Below are 25983 nucleotides of genomic sequence, written 5' to 3' on the forward strand. Positions count from 1 at the left end.
AATCACATGATGGACACAAAATGTCAAATCAGATCAGTGTTTCAATATCAGGGTGGTCACCCAAATTTACCCAGCCTTGTTAATCTAGTTTCCGTAATTTTTTGGCAATTTGCTAATTGCCTTTTTTTCCATGCTGTTGAAAGAAATCTGTTTAGGTGTCAACGGGTTGAGGCTGCCTTTAAACACATTTTACAAGCATTTCAAGACAAGATATCTGACATCAATTCAGCATCACTGATGGGTGTTTAAATCTATCATTTTAATAATTATAGATACAGCTCTCATTTGTCATGTTGTCATTTGCAAATCTCAGTGAAGTGGTAATGTGGTCCGAAATGGTCTGTGTGGTAATGACTGTGTTTTTCAACAGGACAACGCTGCAGTTCACAATGCCCGCCTGACAAAGGACTTCTTCCAGAGAAATAACATCACTCTTTGGAACCATCCTGCGTGTTCCCCTCATCTAAATCCAATTGAGAACATTTGGGGTTGGATGGCAAGGGAAGTTTACAAAAATGGACACCAGTTCCAGACAGTGGATGCCCTCCGTGAAGCCATCTTCAGCACTTGGAGCAACATTCCCACTTGCTTCCTGGAAACACTAGCATCAAGCATGCTGAAACGAATGTTTGAGGTGATTAACAAGAAAGCTTTTTTGCCTTTGCCATCAGGAGGTCATGACAGTGTGGATACCTGACAGAAAATGACACTGAATCCACATTTTTGCCTAGATTTGGGCTTTTAAAGGCTGTGGTCTTAAACTTTTGATCAGCTGATGAACAGCCTATTTCAGTTTAATGGTTGTTTGCAATAAATTGCTTACTCAATTTTTTTTTTTTTTTTGTCTCACTCCTATTTCTTCTTTTGCATTTTGAAGCTCTACTTTGAACCTTCTTAGATCAAACAGTGCAAAATGTAATTCTTGCAATTTCTCAACTGGTCTTAAAATTTTGATCAGGAGTGTACATAATGTTGACGTGTCTTTTGTGCGTGCCCCCACCTGCCCCGTCTCTCCATTGCCTATAGCAATGAGGGCATCCAGTCGGTTCCCTTGAGGCCATATGCAGTAGCTCCTTGGCTGCAATCAACATTCTCCCGGACACGCTCCACCCTCATGCAGCACCATGAACGCTTGCGGATTTTGCTCTGGATGGGATGGAAGGAAATAAGATACACAAACTGTGGATGGGGTTTCACTCCAAACTGTTAAAGGACTTGTGTTAACCCACATGCACAAACACTATAATCACCACACATTAACATAACCTGAAAAAAACACTGTTCCCACGTGTTTCTCTCTCTCTCCTCTGCTTCCTCCTTTCCTCTCCACAATCTCTCTCCACATAGCATGTATTAGCTTCGTCCTCTTTTTCTATGTGTATTTATTTAAGCCACACTGGTGATGATTTACAAAGAGCCCTCTGCCTGTCTCTCACTTCCTGTTGTCTCTCTGCTCACATCTCCCTCTCCCTCTCCCTCTCTCTCCCCCTCCCTGTCCCTCCCCTTCTCCCTCCTCCTATGAGATGGCATTTAGACACAATCCAAGAATTTGCCCCAACATTGTCTGGCATTGTGGTAACTACATGTCCAATCTGTCTGCTGTCTGCCCGTATGTCCACTATCTGCCCGCTCGCTCTGATCGCCAGTTTACATGATTGGTCATTGGAATGTGACATTGGGTCGTGCCCTGGGAAAAGTTGAATCTGGCGCAACATCTTGCCCAATGGCGGCTGCACTCACTGCCAGCACCCTGCAGAGTGCTGACTATCCCCATTCAAAACTGATCTGGGTAGTGTCTTCCTGCTGGATTGCCTGATTCTGTGTGAATAAGCCCTTACTAAATAGTCTTGAATAGAGGCGACGCTGACAGTGCTCTTCCTCCACTGTCTCTGGTAGACAAGGTCAGAATCCAGATTATAAGCGTGGGCCAGAGATAGGGCCTCGCCGTATTCCTCGTTGTCAATCTGTGGGACAAATACAAACATATCTGCACATCCACTATAAATACATTTCGGGGACATAAGTTGAAGAAGTGCACAAACATGCCAAAAAAATACATGCATGCTGGCCATACAGTGATGCTCTGTTCCAAAGAGACAGCAGAGAGCACAAGAAGACATTTGAATGATTTAAAAGACAAGTGAGCATTCAGTTGGTACTTTCATAACGTATTTTGGCAAATGATGTAGGAGAAAGAATGTAGTGGAAGCCTGATGGTTGACATGCTGACGTCACTGGAGGCCCCCGTGGTCCTAATGTCCCAGATGCAGCACCATTACATTTGGGAAACAGATACAGACACTAAGAGGCTCTGCTGTCTGATAGTACATATTGTTACTTTTTTATTTTCATGTGCACATGGTTCTTTATTTATTCACTAATAAAATCAAACCTTTTTACAGCTGTTGAATTATTTACCATATTCAAAAATCACAACCAATTCGAGGGGGCAACAGGGTCTATATTTATTGAATGCTTTCGACCCAATGTGGCCATTCTTGATCAAAGCACGTCTCGTATAAAAATGATTCATACTGTGTACATACTGTGTGTATGTACTTTACATGAGACATTCCTCTCCAAAAAATATATTTTAATAAAACAAAGCAAGAATATGTGAAATTAGTGGAAAATGACATGAAGAGTCCACTGTGTCATTCCCTTTTCTTCCATATTATATCTCTAAGCCTACTCTGAATCCTCTCAGATGACAAACAGTTCACAATATCACATGTAATCAAAAATAACCACAAAGCTGATATTCAGCTGAGGAGAAATCTCAAGTCAGAAATACTCAAGGAGAAATACTTGGTGAAAATATGCAAAAGTAGGCTATTTCAAAAGTCAAACATCTGATTACATATTATGTAACAGTAATGTTCTCATATGGTGACATTCTTTCATTATGGCCACATCAGCCTTGTATGTGACCTTCTGCAAGTCTGGGATGTAGCAGTAGTCCTTCGACTCCTTCAAGCTGTGGACACCCCAGCTCTTGGACTTGTAATTGCAGTACCATCTACACCTTGGAAAGGAAATGCAAAAAAGGGCCAAGTCAAAATGTTTATAGCTACAGCTAGACAAAGTATAACATTCAGTGTACAAGAGCAACATGAGGGAGAAACTGGAACCTGGAAAAAGCCCAGGTTTCTGATGTACATGCTCACTACAAGCAAATATGGTGGTCTCATAAACAGGTGTTTGTCTTGAAAACTTGTTTTGAAGTACAAATACATACTCAGACATTATTTTTCCTGTGCGACAGTCAAAGCATCAGCATCACACACAACTCAGAACAGTAACGTTAGCATGCTAAGCTTAGTTAACCTGAACCAGAGGTGGGTCAACTTGGTTTATGAACAAAAACCAGCAAGTTGATAACTTTGCTAACACAACTACATATTGAGCAACTCATAATAGTAGCATGCTAGTCTTAGCATGGCATGCTTCTCGATATTTGGCTGTGATGGCAAAGTTGTAAACTCTCGCCAACTTTGCTAAAACAGAGAAACATAAAGAAACTGTAACAACACAAAACATAGCAAGCTAGCTGATGTTACCTACCAGTCCAACAGGAGGGATGTGAGCTCGGCGCCTGTCATGCAGCTGTGACTTAGTGAAGCTCTCACCAACGACTAAAAGCCAGTCCAAGATGACTCTAGTCTTGCCTCTTGCCTGGTCACTCTCTTTTTCTTTTTCTTGTTTCCTCCGTCAATGTTTTCTTCAGGGTTCTTGGGCTTTTCCATGATTTCTGTACTGAGAACAGCTAGTGAGCTAGCTGGACACAGTTGCTTCTGGTGACATAGCACTGTACACGTTATGTATGTCTGCGATGTGCTTCACCTGCTCCACCAAACTTACATAGTGCAGGAACAGGCTTTCAGGGTGCAGAGTGGTTGTGACAGAGGCACCATACTGTTAATTACATGCCAGTGTAGCATTAAAATGATGATTTTATATCTAAAATCCCAGACTAGTACAATATCGCAATATTACGCAGACCTCATGCAGACGTGGCTATAACAAGTGCTGGTGCGATTCCAGGAGAAATGTCATTGGAGGGTGGCTCACTATTAACTTGAGTGGGAAAAAAATCTTATTATGAAATTCATTTTCTGACATTTATGTTTGGCACAAAAAATCTTTCCCGGATTTCTTATAGTCAGAATAACAGTATAACTGAATTCTTTTCAGATTTTGTAAATTACTTTTTATTATGTTTTTATGCAATTATTTTCCCAGGAGCATGTTGCCAATAAAATTTTCATGCACCATCATCCTAAACAAAACTGAATTAAAACCCACACATTTGAAGGAAATGTCTGAACAGACAGACATGAACATATCCATGAGACATATCCATGGCAGAAGGCAGAAGGCAAGGGTTTTGGACAAACCTCTGCATAAGCAAAGACACATCCAAAAACCTGACTGCGCAAATTGACTGAATAGGAAGAGCTCAAACATGCAGAAATTTGATCTGCATAAGACCTTGCATAACTTAAAACAGTCTGAATCTGGTAAACTAGGGTGAGGCAGGGAGAGGCAGAACATCAGACAAGGTATTAAGTCGGCCTGTCGCGATATGCGATAAGTCGATTAATTGCACGGTAAATTTAAATGAAGTCGGTAACTTTTCTGACCACGATTAATTGCCACATTTATCCGTGTTTGTTTTCCTCGTCTCTCTCTACCAAAGAGACCAGGTGACAAGAGCGTTCACTGTCGTGTGTTGTCTGTCAGCGAGGTGAGTTGGTTCATTAGCGTAATGAATGGAGGGAACGCTCTTGTCATCAAGTGTCTTTGTCTCTGTGGGGGGTCAGGGCCATGGGCTACACACACACACACACACACACACACACACACACACACAGTGCAATCCTTGTGAGGTAGAGACAAGGCGGAGAAAAGAGCTAACAAGAACGACATGGAACTTCTTCAAAACCAAATGCAACAGCCCCCTGTGGGATTTTTTGGATTCAAAGCAATGTAGTCAGGTTTCCATCCAAATACATCGAATTTTTTTAGCGAATTTTAAAATGCGCAAAAGAAAATGCAAATTTATGCCAGTTTCCATTAGTTTTGTTTTGCGATTATTGGGAGATGACTGCGCCATGAGATAACGTCATAAGATAGCGTCTGAACAACAACAAACACTCAGCTGACACTCAACAGTTGATCATGGACAGATTCCTGCTGAACTTGTCGCTCTTGGGAGAAGTCTGGTTACTATTTTGGCAGCGCAAAATAAAGAGAAGACATAGAAGAATGTTAATGTTAAGAGTGTTGTCAGAATAGATGAAGACTGTAGTGTAGAAGTGTGACATGGTATCCGGTCCAGTCATCGTTTATTCGCAAAACCTGTTTCCACAGCAAAAAGTCGCATTTTCTTTTATCAATACGCTGAGAAATCACCCCCTCCAAGCGGTAAAAACTTATTTGAGATTTTTGGCCATTTTCAAATTTCTGGCGTACAAAGTTTTTTTTTTTTTTTTGCAGTTTTTGAAAATGCAAATAAAAATAGGTGGATGGAAACACAGTTTGTAATGGTGCTTTTCCACTAGCACCTAATCGGCTCTACTTGCTCGACTCCGTCTCTGTCATTTTCCATTACAATTGAGTACCACTCACCATGGGTGGAGTTGTCATAGCAAGGCGGCACGTGTCCAGCTCCCTCTGGATTCTTTGGTCCGCCACCAAGCAGAAAAAGTCTCCACCTCTTCATTTAACCACGGTACCGGTTTGCTTGCCATTTTCCAACTTTGCCAACTTCAGCGATGATCATGCGCACAGTCGCTGTTGCCGTTTTTTTTTTGTTTTTTTTTAAATGCCTGGGTTTGGTTTTCGTGAAGGAGTCGCTCTCATGTGTTGTCGCTCCCTGTGCAGTGGCCTGCACTCCGTTTACATCAGATTTTTGGCTCAACTCAGCTCGCTTGAAACCCCGGCCAAGTAGGTACTAGAATAGTACCTGGTACCAGGTACTACCACGTAATGGAAAACCTTACAAACCCAGTAGAGTTGAGCCAAGTTGAGCCGAGTAGGTGCTAGTGGAAAAGCGCCATAAGTAACCTGGATGAGCCAGTATGCCAAGTTTGTTTTAAAAATATCCAAACTAAAAGAGGGACGAGCAACTAAAGCACAACCACCCCGTACAGTTTTCCCAGTTAAGAAAACAAAAAAACAACAAGCCATGAAGCAAAGTTGTTTTTATTCAAGTGCAATTTTTGATAAGAGACTGAGAGCCCATTTCATCGTTTTTAGTTGTGTGGAACTGTTGGTCAGTTTTTTCTGTATTCATAAGGTCTCTATTTATTTTGGTATTTTTACGTGTTATTTATTTTGGATATTTAAATTATCTTGTTTTATGCGTCATTATGCCTTTATTATCATAATATAAGTTTAAAGAATGGTCTGAAAATGTCAACATTACAACAATAATAAAAATAATCTTAAAAGCACAACATTACGCAATATTATCGCTTCTCGCAATAATTCCTGACGTAATTTGTTATCATGACAGGCCTAGTATCAAGTATGTGGGAATATTGGAAAATAAAATAGAAACTGGGTGCAAAACCACTAGAGAAAACAGAGTCAGCCATTAAGACTCAATATCACACAATGGTTCATTCAGCTAATATAGGATTTAAAATAACACTATCAATACTTCATAATTACAATTATTAATTTTGTTATTATTATTATGTTTGCAGGGGAATTAATGTCTTGGTGTATTAATCACATAATGAGGCTTGCTAGAGAGGCTCTATGTCAGCTCACTGTCTCACTATAAATTTGATTCAATAAGAGTGTTACACCTTTGTTTTTGCAGGACCACTCACTCTGCATGTGTGTGTGTTGATGTGTGCATGTGTGTGTGTACACACAACCACACTGATATGCTCTCAGAGTATCCGTCTCTCTTCTGTGTGTGGGAGTACAAAGCAACATATTAGCCAGACTGCGGTTCCTCAAGGGCAATAACCACCCCACGCAGTTAAACCACCATGTAGGAGGACATCAAAAACTACTTCCCCCTCTCTCTGGACTCAGCTAATAAACTGTTAGCAGCACTGCCATGCTCTACTGATATAGACAGGGTAACGCTACCAAACATGTTATGACACTCATAAAACATGATGAGCCTGATTTGAGGAAATAAACCGATGTCACTTCTTCAGGTCTATTAACATTTCGAAGTGGTTTTCATGAGTCCATTGTACTGCAAGCCTAAAATGAGGTGAATGTCCGAGGAGTGATTATTGCAGATTGTGGTTTCTGCATGTGTGTGTGTGTGTGTGTGTGGTGTGTGTGTGTGTTGTGTGTGTGCGCGCGCGCGCGCATTGTGAATGTGTCAAGCAAGCACAAATCTACTCAGCAGAAAGTAGTGTGACAGTGCAGGCGCTTAGACAATTTTACAAAAAGAAATCCACAGGCAAAATTACACACACACACACACACACACACACACACACACACACACACACACCTGTGTACGTGTACACGTGCATGTGTACAGAGATAATAATGATGTATTACTTAGTAATTCTCCACTGTTGGGATTGATGGTGATGACTAATGGTTCTAATGATGACGATAATAATGAAAAAAGTAAAAGATGATAGGTCATAAAATGATGAATGATGCTTAAGTTGGGGCCAGTGAAGCCTGTACCACTCTCACTATGCTTTATGATGGAGCTTGTTGTTGTCTGTGTCACAATGTGTCACAAGCATCGACAACAGCCATAAGACAAAAGAGATTTTAATCTCAATGAGTCTTTTTACCTGGATAAATAAAGGATATTGATTGATTGATTGATTGATACTTCTAATCTGGCAATTAGCATTTCAGAGAAACCCTTGGGACTGAGAAATAGCCTTCAAGCAGAGAGAACTTCTTTAACTTTCATTTCTCCTCAACAGCAGGCTGGAGCTGATCCAACAAAAAACAGCGCTTCACTAGGCAAGCGTAGGATTTATCCCTGTCAGTAAGATGTTTTGCAAATCAGCCTATAATTCAATCAGTGACAGAGGTTTCATATGATGTCCTTCAATTGTTGTTAAATCAAGCGACTAAAAAAAGCTTCATTCCAAAACGTCTTCTAAACTGTTTAAATCAATGACACCTACTCCTAAAAAATCAGAGTAGCACACAAATTACTAAAATATACTTCTGATGAGAAACATCTCTAATACCCCTTTTCCACCAAAGAGGTTCCAGGGCTGGTTTCAGAGCCAGTGGCTGACTTAGCACTGCTTCTTTGTCTTCGCACCCCCCAAGCACGGCCAAACCAGTTCCAAATCCAGGGTATATGCAGGAATCTTGAAGTTAATTTTAATACCTTTTTAAGACTTTTTCAAGACCCTTTCAATATTTTTAATACAACAACGGAGTACTTTTTACCACGGATCTTTTGTAGCACAGAGGAGATATGTTGCTCAAACACTCGGTATGTAGTGTTAGTGTATGTTTATGATTTGTAGAACATAATAAATTATCTTGAAGGAGTAGATGCTAAATTATTATTGTTTTAAAAATGTAAATTAATTATCAAACGGACCTAACAATTCAACTACCATGAGCAGTAGTATGCCTGTGTGAATGAGCAGTAGTATGCATGTGATAACATAGATTGAAAATAAGCTGATACCGCTTCTCAGAATAGACAGTGTGCCGCTGTTAGCCAGTGAAAATAGAGCGGAAGTGGGCAACTCTTCGCTTTGTTACACAATCTATGTCAGTGCGCTGCTGTAGCCTGGAAAGTTTCTTTGCCTTTTGGACTGGTATGGTGCCGGTGCAGTTGTTGTAGCCTAATATTTTTTCTTGGTGGTGCAGGTGCAGGTGAAACGACTGGATGGGTTGTGCCACCCAGATTTGCTTCCCTCCATGTAACTGTCCCCAGACATACGTTCATATTCCACACAAAACAGCATTTCTTTCCAAATTATATCAAATTCCCATGTTAAAAATAGATTCCTTTTTATTTGGCTAATTCCACGATTCTGTCCTCGATTCGGCCCTAGTTAAATTGAATGCATGGATTCATGTAACATTTCGGTGCGTTCGTAATAGCACTGGGAGCGCCAGAGCGTACTTTGTGCTTCTAAATTTCCAACCGCCCGCTCGCTCTGGCGCTCTCAGAGACAATTTACGAACGCACCCACAATAGCCTCGTTTTTTATATACCTGTTCATCGCTGTTTTTTTTAATAAAATGAATGAATGAATGAATGATGAATGAATGAATGTTTTGGGACTCTTGGACAGCTAATTCAGAAAAAATACTTTCAAAATGTAAGACTTTATAAAGTCCGTGATAAGACTTTTTAATACTTTTAAGGGTCTTAATTTTCCCAAAATTGATTTATCACCTTTTAATACTTTTCAAGACCCTGCGGATACCCTGAAATCGGTTCCAGGCAAGCAGCACCAGGTTCTTTTTGGTGGAAAAGGGGCAATAGAATTCTATTCAAGTAAAGAGTCATCTGTGTTTAAAACAGTCAACAGGAATATGAGCTTTTTTCCCCTAAAGACAGGATACACGTGAGGCATAGAGTTGTGCTTCAACAATGGGATTCTTGTTTGAACAGCGCCAAGCTGAAAAAACTTAAACATGAATGCATTCCAGCATTCCATAAAGCTCTCATGAAGGCTTTTCTCACTGAAACACATCAGTGTGATGTGGAGTGTGCCCCAGTATATAAGTGAAATATGAGTATTGTAGCCTACACCTCTGAGAAAAAAACAGACAATGAGTACGTTTACATGCACACCATATTCCGTTTCGGCTCAATATTCCGGCTAAGGTAACTGCACCGCAGCAACTGGAATATTCCGTTTACATGTTACTTGGCATGCCCCTGTGTTTCGCCGTATTCCACTCTCTGACGTAATGCGACACTCAGCCGCGGGGGGCAGCAGCACGCATATAAGCGGCTGGTCTGCCGGAAATACAGACGAAGAAGTCTTCTTCCTCGTCTTCTTCTTCTTTTCTTCTTCTTCTGTCGCTATTTCTATGTTTTTCTCCCATCAATATACTCCGTGATATTTAAGTCTTTCATTAGCTGAAGGTGGACTGCAGTCTCCTGCTCTTGCTGCTGTTCGCCCTGCCGTTTATACCCGCTTGCAGGTAACCATAGCAACAAAGACGCCACAGAATTCCTTGTGAGTCGAGCATGCGCAGTTGTGACTGAATTCCGGTTCGGGGAGTTTTTCCGACAAAGGTGTTTACATGCCCCAATATTCCGGTTGGAACAGGAATATTCCAGGGGGCTTATTCGGAATTCTCTCCAACCGGAATATGACCTTAATCGGGTTTGGTGCGTGTTTACATGACACGTGCGCAACCGGAATATTGCGAATATTCCGGTTAATACAGGAATAAGGTGTGCATGTAAACGTGCTCAGTGAGAAAAAGCCATCACTCATCCGTAAGCTATACGCTTAGAAAAGGTGCTGGAGCTGAACTTGAGGACTAAGGAAGACAAAACAGCAACCGCACAGTAAAACACACTAAAACACTGTGCATATCTAAACCTTCTTCAGGCATACTCCTGAAGAAGGTCTATGACCGAAAGCTTGCAGTAAATTTAGATATGCACGGTGTTTTAGTGTGCGGTTGCTGTTTTGTTGTCTTCCTTAGCCTACACTCTGAGAAAACAAGTTACAGAGTTTGTGACTGGGCCTATCTGGTGTTTATGACCGTGTATCAAGTCATTTCTGCCTCAGTTTTGAACCTACTGCCTTTTTTGAGTCATAATACTGTATTGAGAACAAACTGGAACTAATTTCATTTACTTAACTGACTGTATTTCACTGAGCCAATAATTGCCCATTAGCACACCTGGCTGGCCTATAAGGCCCGTTTTTCCCCCTGTTTACGTGCTGTTATTCAGGAGTTATTTTTCTTGTATGCTAGCCCAAATTAGGTTAGGTACAGTCATTTTAATTTATTGTTTGAGACTGTAATAGTGATTAAGGGAATAAATAAACTTAGATGCACTTGAACTTGCACTTGAACATAGAAAAAAATCCTTCAGCCGTGTGCTGTTTGTGTTCAACTAGAGCATGCAAAAACTGCATTAAATCATTAAACTAATGTGTATCTCACTTAAATGAGTGTTAAATGTGATGTCAAATAATGTTCCTTGAAAAGCTTGATGTCTAATTCTGTCAGCTTTTAAATAAAAACTGTGGATGTCATCAGTTTACATAGCAGATTGTGTGTCACAATATCCAGAAATCACAATATTTTCACAATATAATTTTACTGAAAGATAATAACATTGATAATGAATTACCAGTCAGCACTGTTAATTTAACATGATTTTGTTAATTTAAAATTCAAATGTTCTTTAACCATTATATTGAGTTTGTTCTGTTGCATGTAACTGACCACTGGACAGAGCTCCTCTGGCATTGTTGACAAAAGAATAGCTCCTGATTACTGAGCATTCAGTATTAAAGGTATGATTTTTATTTTTATTTTTACTGTTTTTACTATTTTATATTTTTGCAAAACAGCACCGCTACAGTTCTTGAGCGTAATTAAATTGAGCGTAATAAAGACCTCAGAACTGTTCTGCCAAGATTCCACCAGCACGTCCACATCCCCACCAGAGGAAACAACACACTGGACCATGTCTACACCAATGTTCCTGGCAGCTACAGAGCCCTCTCTCGTCCTCATTTTGGCCAGTCAGACCACATCTCCCTGCTTCTCCTGCCTACCTACATCCAGCTGACAAAAAAGGTCAAACCAACTGTAAAAACAGTTAAAGTGTGGACAGATGAAGCTGCAGCAGCTCTACAGGACTGTTTTTGAATGCACGGACTGGCAGATGTCACGGATGCTGCTACCCAGGAGAACCATATTGACCTTGAAGAATACGCATCATCAGTGACATCATACATCAGCAAATGTGCTGATGATGTGATAAAAACAAGGACAGTTAAATCATTCCCTAATGAGAAAGCCTGGATGAATGGAGAGGTGAGAACTCTATGTAGAGCCAAAAAAAGCTGCCTTCAAGTCAGGTGACAAAGAAGCCTACAACACTGCCAGAGCAAAACTGAAAGCTGGAATCAAGGAGGCGAAGCGAAGGCATCAGCAGAGACTGGAGAGAGACCTCAACACCAACAACAGCAAAGACTTGTGGCAGGCGGTCAAAAATGTGACAGGCTACAAAACCAGGAGCGCTCCCATCATGTGTGAGGCCACGTTACCAGACGAGCTAAACACATTTTATGCTCGCTTTGACCTCCTCAACAGGGAATCAGCTGTAAAGTCTACTCCGCCTCCAGAGGACCGGCCACTGTCAGTATCCACAGTGGATGTGAGGAAAGTCCTGCTGAAAGTGAATATGAGTAAAGCTGCTGGGCCTGACAACATCCCTGGCCGTGTACTAAAAACATGTGCCAACCAGCTAGTAGATGTCATTACTGACATTTTTAACATATCACTGTCACAGGAGAGTGTTCCCACCTGCTTCAAGACAGCCACCATCATCCCTGTGCCTAAAAAGTCTGCAGTGTCTGATCTAAATGGCTACTGCCCTGTGGCACTCACCCCCATCCTGATGAAGTGCTTTGAGAAACTGGTTCTCCAGCACATAAAGAACAACATCCCTGCCAGTCTGGACCCTCAGCAGTTTGCATTCAGAACCAATAGATCCACAGAGGATGCCATCTCCACTGCTCTCCACTCAGTCTTCACTCACCTGGAGAAAAGCAGCACCTACATCAAAATGCTGTTTGTTGACTTCAGCTCAGCTTTCAACACAATCTCCCCCATGAAGCTGATTGGAAAACTGAACACTCTGGGCATCAGTACCACTCTCTGCAACTGGATACTGGACTTCCTCACAAACAGACCCCAGTCAGTTCGGATTGGCAGTCTCTCCTCCTCCACTCTAGTGCTCAACACCGGAGCGCCCCAGGGCTGTGTGCTCAGCCCCCTCCTGTTCACGCTGTACACCCACAACTGCAACCCCCGACATGGAGAGAACTCTATTGTGAAGTTCGCGGATGACACCACCATCATCGGCCAGATTTCCAACAATGATGAGTTCTCATATCGGGAGGAAATCACCATCTTGCAGAATGGTGCACAGACAACAACCTTCTGCTCAACGTCAGCAAAACCAAAGAGCTGATAGTTGATTTTCGAAAAAAAAAGAGGCAAAGACACACAACCCTGTCTACATCAATGGAGCTGAGGTGGAGCAAGTGAGCAGTTTTAAGTTCCTGGGAATCAACATAACAGAGAACCTGACATGGACTTCACATATCTCTGCCCTGGTTAAAAAAGCCCAGAAACGGCTGTATTTCTTAAGGAAAGCAAAATTCCCACGCCAAGTTCTTGTCAGCTTCTACAAAGGAGCGATTGAAAGCATCCTGACTGGAAACATCACAACTGGCATGGGATGTGCACGGCCCAGGACAGGAAGACTCTGCAACGAGTGATTAAAACTGCCCAAAACATCATTGGCACCCATCTACCAAGCCTCAGTGATATCGGGGAGGTGAGGTGCTGCGCAGAGCCAAAGGATCCTAAAAGACAACACCCACCCCAGCCACAGCCTGTTCACCCTGCTGCCGTCAGGCTAAAGATACAGAAGTATTCGCTGCCGTACCACCAGACTGCAGAGCAGCTTCTTCCCTCAGGCTGTGAGACTACTAAATGCACCATCTGAACTCCTCCATGTTTAATAATTTTATTTTCTATACAATCAATTAATCAATCAAGAGGGAACCACACTTTAATTTTCATTATTCAACCTGTTGTATAATGACAAATAAACTTCCTTGTATCCTTGTAATTCTCTCTTCCATCACTGTTGTAAAGTTCAGAACATGAGCATTTGTTAACAAGCTAGAGGATTAGGAACTGACAAAGTGGACACAGAGGCTAAATAACATGTTGGTGGACAAGGTAGAGTATTCCATAATTTTACACAAATACGACAATGTGTATTTTGTTTATTGTTACACCAGAGATGAACACTAACAAAAAAGAATGACAAAGTCATAGTATTGCTGAAATATTGCTCACGTTTTCAGCCATTGTTGTTTGCTAAGTTTCTGAATGTGGAGCAACACTGTGTGTGTCATGGAATAAAATACGGGCGACATGACATGGGCTACATTGCAAATAACTGGACAGTGTAATTTATTACAATCTATCTAAGATAGTATTACAAATTTGCAACGTTTTAAGGCTTACTTGACATGAGATTGACAAAGACTGATGAAACTTAGCCGTGACATGAATTTATATATTTGCATGCTAGCCTGAGACGGAGCAAGGCTAGATGATTCTTGGGCTCTGTGAGAAAGGTAACACTGATAAGGTGACAGCCTACGTCCGCAATCTTTGATAAATAACATGGGCAGGGATGTGCACTCTGCTGTTTTCCTGTTAGCCATGGACAGATTCACTACAGCTAGCATTAGCATTGCTACAGTGTATGAAAATTTGGATGTTTATAACAATGTTTCTTTCTATGGTTTTATTACAGCATTCACCACAACTTCAGCCTCCTCTGAAGTAGGAGAAAGATTGAGTGGAGGCCTGATGTTTGACATGCTGACGTCACTGGAGGTCCTCAGGGTCCTGACCATCCCAGATGGGGCACCATTACATTTGGGAAATGGATACAGACACTGAGAGGCTCTGCTGTCTGATAGCACATATTGTTACTTTTTTATTTTCATGTGTACATGGTTCTTTATTTATTCACTAATAAAACCAAACCTTTTTACAGCTGTTGAATTATTTACCATATTCAAAAATCACAACCAAGCAAGAATATGTTTCTTCCATATTATATCTCCAAGCCTACTCTGAATCCTCTCAAATGACAAATAGTTTCATTACATGGAATCAAAAATAACCACACAGCTGATATTTAGCTGAGGAGGAATCTAGACTTGTGTTTTTATTCATATATGTACATTATTGATATGTAAATCCAATTAGAAAAAACTAATACTTACATGTATAATTTGGTGAAAATATGCAAAAGTATTTCAAAGTCAAACATCAAAATATAGGCAGGCTAACTTGTGATTACATATTATGTAACAGTTATGTTCTTATATGGTGACATTCTTTCATTACAGCCACATCAGCCTCATATGTGGTCTTCTGCAGGTCTAAGATGTAGCTGCAGTCCTTCGACTCCTTCAAGCTGTGAACACTCCGATCTTGGACTTATTACAGTACCGTCTACATGTTGGAGAAGAAATGCAAAAAAGGTTTCTGCCAGGTTTCTGATGGACATTCTAACTACAAACCAACATTTAAAGTTTGTCTTGAAAACTTGTTTTGAACTATGCTGAGACATTATTTTTCCTGTGCAACAGTCAAAGTTTGCATAAGTATTACACACACAACTCATACAGTAATGTTAGCATGCTTAGCTTAGGTAACCTGAATCAGAGACAATATGGTGCTCACACCTAGCGGGGGATGCTAGCAGACCAAGGACAGCTAGTTAACTAAATTGCTCTGTCAAAATGGGCTGACCGGTTATGAAAAAAAAAAAGAGCAGGTTGATAACTTTGCTAACCACAACTAGACATTGAGCAACTCATAACAGTAGCATACTAGTCTTAGCATGGCATGTTTGTCCAATGTTTGGCTGTGTTGACAAAGTTGTAAACTCTAGTTTTTCTTTAGATCAAACACTAGCATGTCAACAATTTTGCTAAAAGAGCAAAACATAAACCAACTGCAACAAGACAAGACATAGGAAGCTAGCTGATGTTACCTACCAGTCCAGTGGCAGGGATGCGAGCTCAGCATCTGTCTTGCACCATCTGACGAAGCTCTCACCAACAACTAAAAGCCAGTCCAATATTTACTCCAGTCTTGCCACTTCCTCGGTCACTCTCTTTTTCTCTTCCTTGTTTCCTCTGCCAATGTTTTCGTTGGGTTTCTTGGGCCATGATTTCTGTACAGAGTACAGCTAGCAGGATAGCTAGACACAGCTGATGCTGGTGATGTAGTGCCATAAAGCATTACACTTGTCCGCAACCTACTCTTTAAACTGAGAACAGGCTTTTGGGGTGCAGAGTGGCCATGACAGAGACACCATTCTGCTCATTACATGTCAGTATATCATTAAAATGTTGCTGAAGCAGTTATTTTTGAGGCAAAATGTTACACAATATTGTTTTAATTTAAGGAATATATTCATGTATTATGTGACATCCTTATTGTTTAATTTGTATTTTTTATCTTTATTCTATTTTTTCTTAACTTTATTTTAGTTATTTTCTTTAAGTTAGTTAGTAATTTTGTTGTAAATTTGGAATTCTTCAACTTTATACATTAATTACAATAACGGCACAATCACAATGTCCGTAAGCTTGTCCAAATCATTCAGTATCATATATCGAATGACATACTTGTAAAACAAGAATTGCAAAACATATCAAATTAGCACCAAAGTATAATGAACTCAATCTTATTAGGAGGTCCCTGCCAATTCCCATCCCCAAATGAAGGCATGAAGACTCTATGTGTGAGCAACCCTTTCCCCAAGCATGGTAGTCCTCAGGGCATAGTCAGATTATTATTACAGATGGCTGTGCAAAGTGATAACTAATGTTAAAATATAGTCACAAATTAATCATTATCCTGCTTTCATTGATGGTACTCTTGCAAAGTCCAAAGTGCTCTTTTAAATAGAAACTAGCAAAAGGTTGATAGCACAGATTCAGACTAGTGCAAAATCTTCTATTTTGTTTCTAGTACAGAAGATAGAAGTGAATATTCACTACTATAGGCGGCAGTATAGGATACATATTCTATACTTCAACAGAAGGACATATAGGCACTTTGACTTGCAGATATCTGCATCCTGCTTATGAAATTCAGTCCCTGACCCTGCCATCCAAAGAGCTGTGTCCTCATCAAGAAAAGCACACATTTAACACCTTGTGACAAGGGTAAGACATCAAGGTTAAGCATTGCCAGATGAGCACAGCATGAAACACCATGCTGTTCAGAGACTGTTTATGCCTCCTACCTTCCTCTGGTACAGCTCCTCAGGTGTTGTTGACCTTAGGCTGACCAGACGGTAGGTCTTCATGACCGTGCGTGGACGCTTGCGTGGCGGGGCAAAGCGTTCCATCTCTGTCACGTAGTACAGGCCCTGCTTGATGTAGCCAAAGTAGCGGGCCTTGGCTGAGGACTCCTCATCCGAGTCTGAGTCACCACCGCATCACCCTCCTCATCCTCACTGGCCAGGCTGCTCTCAAGTCGCCCACGCTTCTGGGCCAGTTCTGACCTCACACTGGGGACAGGACAGAGATTGCATTAGAAACAGGATATGGATAGACAGAAAGACAAGACAAAGTAGAATAACAATGGAAACATCACTCCCAGTCTTCTGCGTGTTAAGTGTGCTCTCTCTGCAACAAAATGGTTGAGGTCATTCTACTTTTACAGAATAAAAATGACTTTCACCACCGGACACAACTGTGGATTTACCTGGATCTCTGGGTATCTGTTTTTATAGAGTGCAGACCATACTATTCCTCGAGAGAATTCTGATCTGTCATCCTTGCAGGGGTTACATTGCTCTGCAGCCCCTGCTGAAGAATTACATTCAACTTGTGTAATCTGTCACATAAAGTGGTCAAACTACAAACTGTTGCCACCACTGGATATAACTGTATAAAATTCTCTCTCTCTCTCTCTCTCTCTCTCTCATATAGACAGGTGTGTGCCATCATCATGTTCAATCAACTGAATTTACCACAGGTGGACTCAAGCTGTAGAAGCTACTCAAGGATGATCGTTGGAAAATTGGATGCCCATTCTGTGTGCATTTTATAATTTTCAATTTGAAGATAATCACACCAAAAATGGTTTTAATTTGTGTTAGTAGTCAATTTTATGCATATTGGTGAAATTCAGAATGGGTACCGGGAAAATAGCCATTTGGAAGTGAAAACCCGAACTGTATAAATGTGCAGCTTAAGAGATTGGTAAATAAATGTATTCTGATGCAATGGTCATTATTTTTAGGTTAATAATGAACAAATAATAAACAATAAATGGATATAAGACACAGAAGCAAGTTACAATTGTCTAATATGGAGGAATTTCAATATTCGCAAGTGGTGAAATAGCCCCATATTTCGGATCAAAAATAAAAATGAAGAACTTGCATAAAGAAAAATTGTTTTAATCCCAGAAAGAGTAAGCTTTGAACTTTAAATTAAAACAGAGATCAGATTTTTTAAGACCTTCCACATGCAGTTATGGACCAATGAAAATCTGACATAAAAACTTTTTTTTTGGATTTGGAGAAGCTGCCATCCAGAAACCGATGCATATATCTGACTAACCATTAATGCTTTGAAGAGTCCCATGTATGTACACTATATTACCAAAAGTATTCGCTCACACCATTCAATGATCAGAATCAGGTGTCCTAATCACTTGGCCTGGCCACAGGTGTATAAAATCAAGCACGTCAGGCATGCAGACTGTGAAACAAGACATTTGTGAAAGAATGGGCCGCTCTCAGGAGCTCAGTGAATTCCAGCGTGGAACTGTCATAGGATGCCACCTGTGCAACAAATCCAGTCGTGAAATTTCCTCGCTCCTAAATATTCCACAGTCAACTGTCAGCTCTATTATAACAAAATGGAAGCATTTGGAACAACAGCAACTCAGCCACGAAAGTGGTAGGCCACGTAAAGTGACGGAGAGGGGTCAGCGGATGCTGAAGCGCATAGTGCAAAGAGGTCGCCGACTTTCTGCACAGTCAATTGCTACAGAGCTACAACTTCATGTGACCTTCAGATTAGCCCAGTACAGTACGCAGAGAGCTTCATGGAATGGGTTTCCATGGCTGAGCAGCTGCAGCCAAGCCACACATCACCAAGTGCAATGCAAAGCGTTGGATGCAATGGTGTAAAGCACGCCGCCACTGGCCTCTAGAGCAGTGGAGACGCGTTCTCTGAGTGATGAATCACGCTTTTCCATCTGGCAATCTGATGGACGAGTCTGGGTTTGGAGGTTGCTAGGAGAACGGTACATTTCAGACTGCATTGTGCCGACTGTGAAATTTGGTGGAGGAGGAATTATGGTGTGGGGTTGTTTTTTCAGGAGCTGGGCTTGGCCCCTTAGTTCCAGTGAAAGGAACTTTGAAATGCTTCAGGATACCAAAACATTTGGACAATTCCATGCTCCCAACCTTGTGGGAACAGTTTGGAGCGGGCCCCTTCCTCTTCCAACATGACTGTGCACCAGTGCACAAAGCAAGGGTCCATAAAGACATGGATGACAGAGTCTGGTGTGGATGAACTTGACTGGCCTGCACAGAGTCCTGACCTGAACCCGACAGAACACCTTTGGGATGAATTAGAGCGGAGACTGAGAGCCAGGCCTTCTTGACCAACATCAGTGTGTGACCTCACCAATGCGCTTTTGGAAGAATGGTCAAAAATTCCTATAAACACTCTCCTCAACCTTGTGGACAGTCTTCCCAGAAGAGTTGAAGCTGTAATAGCTGCAAAGGTGGACCGACATCATATTGAACTCTATGGGTTAGGAATGGGATGGCACTTCAGTTCATAGTATGAGTAAAGGCAGGTGAGCGAATACTTTTGGTAATATAGTGTATCTCAAAGCTCTGAAGAAATCAAGAGGCTGGGGCAAATACAAAGTTGTTTTCTGAAGGCCCAAACATGGTTGACCACGAAATCTGTGTATTTTTTTCCCATTTTTGAGGGGCTGGCATGCCTACCAGTTATGATGTATGACAGATGTTTGTGTATTCTGAGAGAGTAGGTGGAGGTGTATTATCATACCAAATTTCAGTTTCCTATGTGGTGTAGTTCCTGAGATATTGACACCTAAACATGGAGGAAAAATAAGGATGCGCGAAAATAGCACCAAAATCAACACATAACCCCCTCACTAAATTAGCCATATATCAAAAAGTATCCATCTGAGCAAACTAAATTTTACAGTGTTCCTATTGGATAATATGTGGTGACTGAATTTTTCAGAATTTTTTGAGACCAAGTGCGTGGGCCATTTGTTGAAATGACATGGAATGAGCCAATAATATATTCAAGAGTGAGTTACATATACATAGAGAGGAGAGAGAGAGAGAGAGAGAGAGAGAGAGAGAGCATTTTATTACAGTTATATCCAATAAATAAAATTTAAATCAAGTGATATTAGTATATTACTATGTTATTGGCTCAGTTATTACATTTGCAAAGATTTTTTTTTTTTTTTAAGCAGGCCAATAACGTAAAACCAGCCAATAACATAATAAGTTATACGTTATTGGCCAAAGTTATTACGTTACTGGTTCAGGACTTTATTACGTTATTGGCCAGTTTTTACATTATTGGCCTATTACATTTTAAAAAGGGCAAATTTATTACGTTATTGGCCATTATTACGTTATTGGCAGTTATTCCGTATGGCTTCTACACAACCCCACAGAGCAGATACTACTTATCAATGCTGAGTCCTTCTGCAGAGCCCAGGCCCCTTTGCTGCATGCCCCTGCCTTTCCTGTCACTTTCTAGTGGAATTATCAAAATAAAGCAGACATGCCAAAAATAATCTTACAAAAAGAACAGGCAAATAGGGAAAGTGATGTGGATTCTTTCAGGTTGGCTCAACAGAACCTCAAGTAGGCCATCAAGTCTGCCAAGGAAAAATACAAAGCTAGATTGGAGCATGATTCAAACATCAACGACCTTACTGCTTCTGGAACACACTCAGGACAATCATAAATTACAAAAAGAAAGACACTGCAATCCCCCCATCCCTCAGACTAGCTGACAACTCAACACGATTTGCCCTTGATTGGAGAGGCCCCCTATCACACACACACTAATGGCCCATCATCTGGGCTGCTCTCACCACCCCCAAGCCTCCCTTTCTCAGGAATACAGTAAAGAGCTATTTGATGTGGACTGCAGCTCCACTGGGAGAGAGCAGGACTCATAGACATAGGAAGAGGCTAGATTGGCCACTCCCCCTTTTTTCACGGCCACTTGGTGCCATCTTGAAGCGGTCGACCGCCCGAACACAGAGTGGAAGTCGGTCACAATATATAAAGCTTTGTCGATGGAAAATGCCTTAACATTGTGCAGCCTGTGATTGTAAAAACCGACGTACTGCACAATCCAGACAAACAGGGAATCACCTTTCACATGTAAGACACATGTTTAGTTTAATTTGTCATTTATACTTACCCTTATTACTTACCCGGGACCACCTGAAGAACCATATTTTTTCACATTTAGATCACATTTCACATTAATGTGGTATATATTTACCTTGAATTTGATTATATCAGAAAGAAAATTATCAAATATATTTAACTTGAAAACTGATCATCTGTCCTTATTCTACTGACAATATATATTTCTTCCATAGGCCTAATCTTTTAATACATAGCCATGAGAACCGAAATTGATAACAAATGGACTGACAGGCATCTTAAAATTTGCCATGTCTAATGTAAAGTATCTGCTTCGATGTGCATCTGAGGGGAAAAAAACATGCTTCTAGCGAGAATTAACCCGGGTCTATAAATAATAAGTCGTGTGTGATAACAACCTATACCACTACAACTTCAAAATATTCAAGGGGAATAGATATTATTTCCGAAAGCTTGTATTGGTAATGCACAGTTGAATCGCGGGGGTTGACCGGCAGCAAGATGGCGCCGCCGTCGGACGTCAGTCTACTGGGATTCCAGCGTAAGGCATCAAGTCTACCTATAAGTCTGTGGCAGGACTCACCAGTATTACCTTTAACCTCTCTCTTTTTATTCTTTGTATCCTTCAATCCCTTTGGTGTCTGTTGACTGGCAGAGCCGATGAAAATGAATGAGCTACACAGTATTCATGTTCAGATTCTGAAAACTCTGATACCTAGCTGTATTTGGAGCCACCAACATGCAAAGTTTCATGGTGCATCTCTTTAAAATAGAGTATGACTCTCACCTCAGTCCCGCCATGTTCAGGTTGTTAAACACACTTCATTTATTCACTTAGCAAGAATCAGCAGAATGTCTAAACAGAAAACAGAAAGGGCATGTCATTGTATTGAAAATCTAAATTTTATTTAACTGTCCCACTTACTTTGTTCAACTGACTTGTCTTTTGGTTTCTAGATCGTTAGCTCAGTGGGGAAAATATTGCTGCACTTTTTCTCCTGCACTAAGCAAAATCATTTTTAGATTGATGCTCCTCCAGGTTTTACCTCACTAGAGAAAATGCTGGCCCCTCCCATGAGGCTCTGCTCCTAACCAGGGGTTATGAAACATTTTAGCACCGTAAAACATTAAGCCCCAAAATAAATGAGGCTTCCATTGCACTGCACTAAAACAAGCATGAAGCTCTCTACTACGTTCTACAGTGCAAATTTGGTTATCACTACAAATGCACACTCATTCTTCCCATTACACAGTCATACATGCCATCTGTACACACATCTTTATACCCCAGTGCTCTGTTCCATGTTGAGGCAAGCTGATGAAACTTTCCCAAAAGTTGGCAGCTAGTACAAAAAAATCTTCTTTTTCTCCCCTCTAGCATTCTCTCACCATCCCACAATCTTTTACACAGTGAAATCAGTAACAATAAATGAAAAGCAAGGGGATAGAAAATAAAAGAAAAGGGTGAAGAGATATAAGGCTCTTTATGGGGGAATAAGAAGGGATAATATTTCATCATCTCAACCTTTTTACCATTATCCCTGCTAGGAGATGGCAGAGAGAGCACATACACATAGACACACTCTTAAAGCAGCTAAAGTGTACACACATGGACGCACATTACTCACACAAGAGCCTAAAATACATGTATAAAACACACTATATGCTGCTAAAATGCAAATCCCTCCATAAATATAGTCATGTGAGACTATGGATTCAGATTACTATTCAGAAAATTTTAGATTTTAATTAGAACATATTAGAATTCAAGCTCCATCTGTCCCTAATGAATGCATCCTGTATGTGCGATTAAATGGCATGAAGATAGGCTGATATTGATAAGACAGGCAATTTACAGTAGACCCATTTTGCCACAGAAAAGCAGCAAAACTGCACTTTCTGATTAAGTGATTACTAATAAAAATAAAATAATTTACTGATGCCACTTTAGTAATGTCTGATTTAAGGTGTGTAGCAAAGCAGTAATCAGAGCAAAGGTGGCTATTTTGAAGGAAACTAGAATATAAAACATGTTTTCAGTTATTTCACCTTTTTCTGTTAAGTACATAACTCCACGTGTTCATTCATAGTTTGATGCCTTCAGTGAGAATCTACAATGTAAATAGTCATGAAAATAAAGAAAACGCATTGAATGAGAAGGTTGTGTCCAAACTTTTGGCCTGTACTGTATACACTATTGCCAAAAGTATTCGCTCGTCTGCCTTCACATGCATATGTACGTGAGTGACATCCATTCTAAACCATAGGATTTATATGATGTCGGCCCATCCTTTGCAGCTATAACAGCTTCAATTCTTCTAGGAAGGCTTTCCACAAGGTTGAGGAGAGTGTTTATGGGAATTTATGACCATTCTTCCAGAAGTGCATTTGTGAGGTCAGACACTGATGTTGGACGAGAAGGCCTGGTTCGCAGTCTCCGCTCTAATTCATCCCAAAGGGTTGTATCAGGTTTGAGGTCAGGACTCTATGCAGGCCAGTCAAGTTCTTCCACACCAAACTCACTCATCCATGTCTTTATGGACCTTGCTTTGTGCACTGGTGTGCAGTCATGTTGGAACAGGAAGGGGCCATCTCCAAACTGTTCCCACAAAGTTGGGAGCATGAAATTGTCCAAAATGTCTTGGTATGCTGAAGCATTAAGAGTTCATTTTACTGGAACTAAGGGGCTGAGCCCAACTCTCGAAAAACAACCCCACACCATATTCCCCCCTCCACCAAACTTTACACTTGGCACAATGCAGCCAGACAAGTACCGTTCTCCTGGCAACCGCCAAACCCAGACTCGTCCATCAGATTGCCAGACGGAGAACGGTGATTCGTCACTCCAGAAAACACTGGATGCAGCTGCTCGGCCTGGGAAACCCATTCCATGAAGCTCTCAATGCACTGTTCTTGAGCTAATCTGAAGATCACTTGAAGTTTGGAGGTCTATAGCTATTGATTCTGCAGAAAGTTGGCGACCTCTTTGCACTATGCGCCTCAGCATTCGCTGACCCCGCTCTGTGATTTTACATGGCCTACCACTTCGTGGCTGAGTTGCTGTTGTTCCCAATCGCTTCCATTTTGTTATAGTACTACTAACAGTTGATTGTGGCATATTTAGTAGCGAGGAAATTTCACCACTGGACTTATTACACAGGTGGCATGCTATCACAGTACAACGCTGGAATTCACTGAGCTCCTGAGAGTGACACATTCTTTCACAAATGTTTGTAGAAGTAGTCTGCATACCAAGGTGCTTGATTTTATACACCTGTGGCCATGGAAGTGATTGGAACACCTGAATTCAATGATTTGTATTCAATGATTTGAATGATTTGATTCAATGAGCCTCAAGCCTGAAGCTGAGGAGAGTGCCACAGCTGTGGAAAACATCATGCGTGGTACCTGTGCCCAAGACTCCATACCCCAAGGATCTCAACAGCTACAGGCCGGTGGCACTAACATCCCACCTGATGAAGACCCTGGAGCGGCTGGTCCTTGTTCATCCCCACCCCCTGGTGGGACCATCACTAGATCCACTTCAGTTTGCCTACCAGCCTGGCATTGGGGTGGATGACGCTGTGATCTTCCTCCAACACCGAGCTCTCTCTCACCTGGAGAAACCTGGGAGCACTGTGAGAATCATGTTTTTTGACCTTTTATGACACTGTGGTGGCATCAGCCATCTTTTATGGAGTGGTCTGCTGGGGGAGCAGCATCTCGACGGCTGACAGAAAGAGACTTGATAAACTGATCAGGAAGGCCAGCTCTGTCCTGGGATGCCCCCTCGACTCAGTGGAGGTGGTAGGTGAGAGGAGGATGATGGCTAAGCTGTCATCCATGATTGTGAACGACTCCCATCCCCTGCAGGACACTTTAACTACACTGGAGAGCTCCTTCAGCGACAGACTGCTTCACCCAAAGTGTGTGAAGGAACGCTATCGCAGGTCCTTCCTTCCTGCAGCTGTCAGACTCTATAACAACCAGTGCTCCCAGTAGACCACACACTCTCCAGGACTGCACTGACTGCACTAGAATGCACATTCTCAGCACCTTAACAACATAGTATTTTTCTACATTCCTTGTTTACAGTGTTTATATTGCTCTTTGGTACTGTTATCTGTATATACTGTTTATTGTGTAAACTGTGCTTCGTATCTTGCTATCCACTTTGCTGCTGTGATGCGTGAAATTTCCCCACCGTGGGACTAATAAAGGAATATCTTATCTTATCTCTTATCTTATCTTATTTGGATAGGTGAGTGAATACTTTTGGCAATATAGTGTATGTGTGTGTATATTCATATATATATACACAGATAGATAGACCAGTTGTTCCTTATTTATCCATTAGGCACACCGTAAAATTTTAGTTTGCTCGGATGGATACTTTTTGAGATACGGCCAATTTAGTGAGGGGGTTATGTGTTGATTTTGGTGCGATTTTCATGTGTCCTTATTTTTCCTCCATTTTCAAGTGTCAATATCTCAAGAACTACACTAGATAGGTAACTGAAATTTGGTACGATAATGCACCTCCACCTACTCTCTCAGAATATACAAAACATCTGTCATACATCATAACTGGTAGGCATGCCAGCCCCTCAAAAATGGGAAAAAAAATTACACAGGTTTTGTGGTCAACCATGTTTGGGCCTTCAGAAAACAACTTTGTATTTGCCCCAGCTTCTTGATTTTTTCAGAGCTTCAACTCCACAGATTTTCTATGGGATTAAGGTCTGGAGACTGGCTGGGGCACTTCATGA

The 25983-nt window shown here is 41.2% G+C and overlaps 1 protein-coding gene and 1 long non-coding RNA gene across 2 annotated transcripts in view; one reads left to right on the plus strand and one right to left on the minus strand.

Annotated features, from left to right (window-relative positions):
* The window catches only part of nbas (NBAS subunit of NRZ tethering complex), a 409584-nt gene that overhangs the window by 328750 nt on the left and 54851 nt on the right, over window positions 1-25983 (minus strand). The window contains 5 exon segments of the mRNA XM_030047740.1: window positions 1001-1146; window positions 1839-1964; window positions 17039-17232; window positions 17235-17292; window positions 17294-17305. Of these exon segments, the coding sequence (XP_029903600.1) occupies window positions 1001-1146; window positions 1839-1964; window positions 17039-17232; window positions 17235-17292; window positions 17294-17305 (536 nt within the window).
* On the plus strand, window positions 2968-15550 carry LOC115356533 (uncharacterized). Its single transcript, XR_003927983.1, has 2 exons — window positions 2968-3146; window positions 15272-15550. It is a non-coding gene; the product is annotated as an uncharacterized LOC115356533 (long non-coding RNA).

This window comes from Myripristis murdjan, chromosome 24, assembly GCF_902150065.1.
Source record: "Myripristis murdjan chromosome 24, fMyrMur1.1, whole genome shotgun sequence".
In the NCBI taxonomy this organism is placed as follows: domain Eukaryota; kingdom Metazoa; phylum Chordata; class Actinopteri; order Holocentriformes; family Holocentridae; genus Myripristis; species Myripristis murdjan.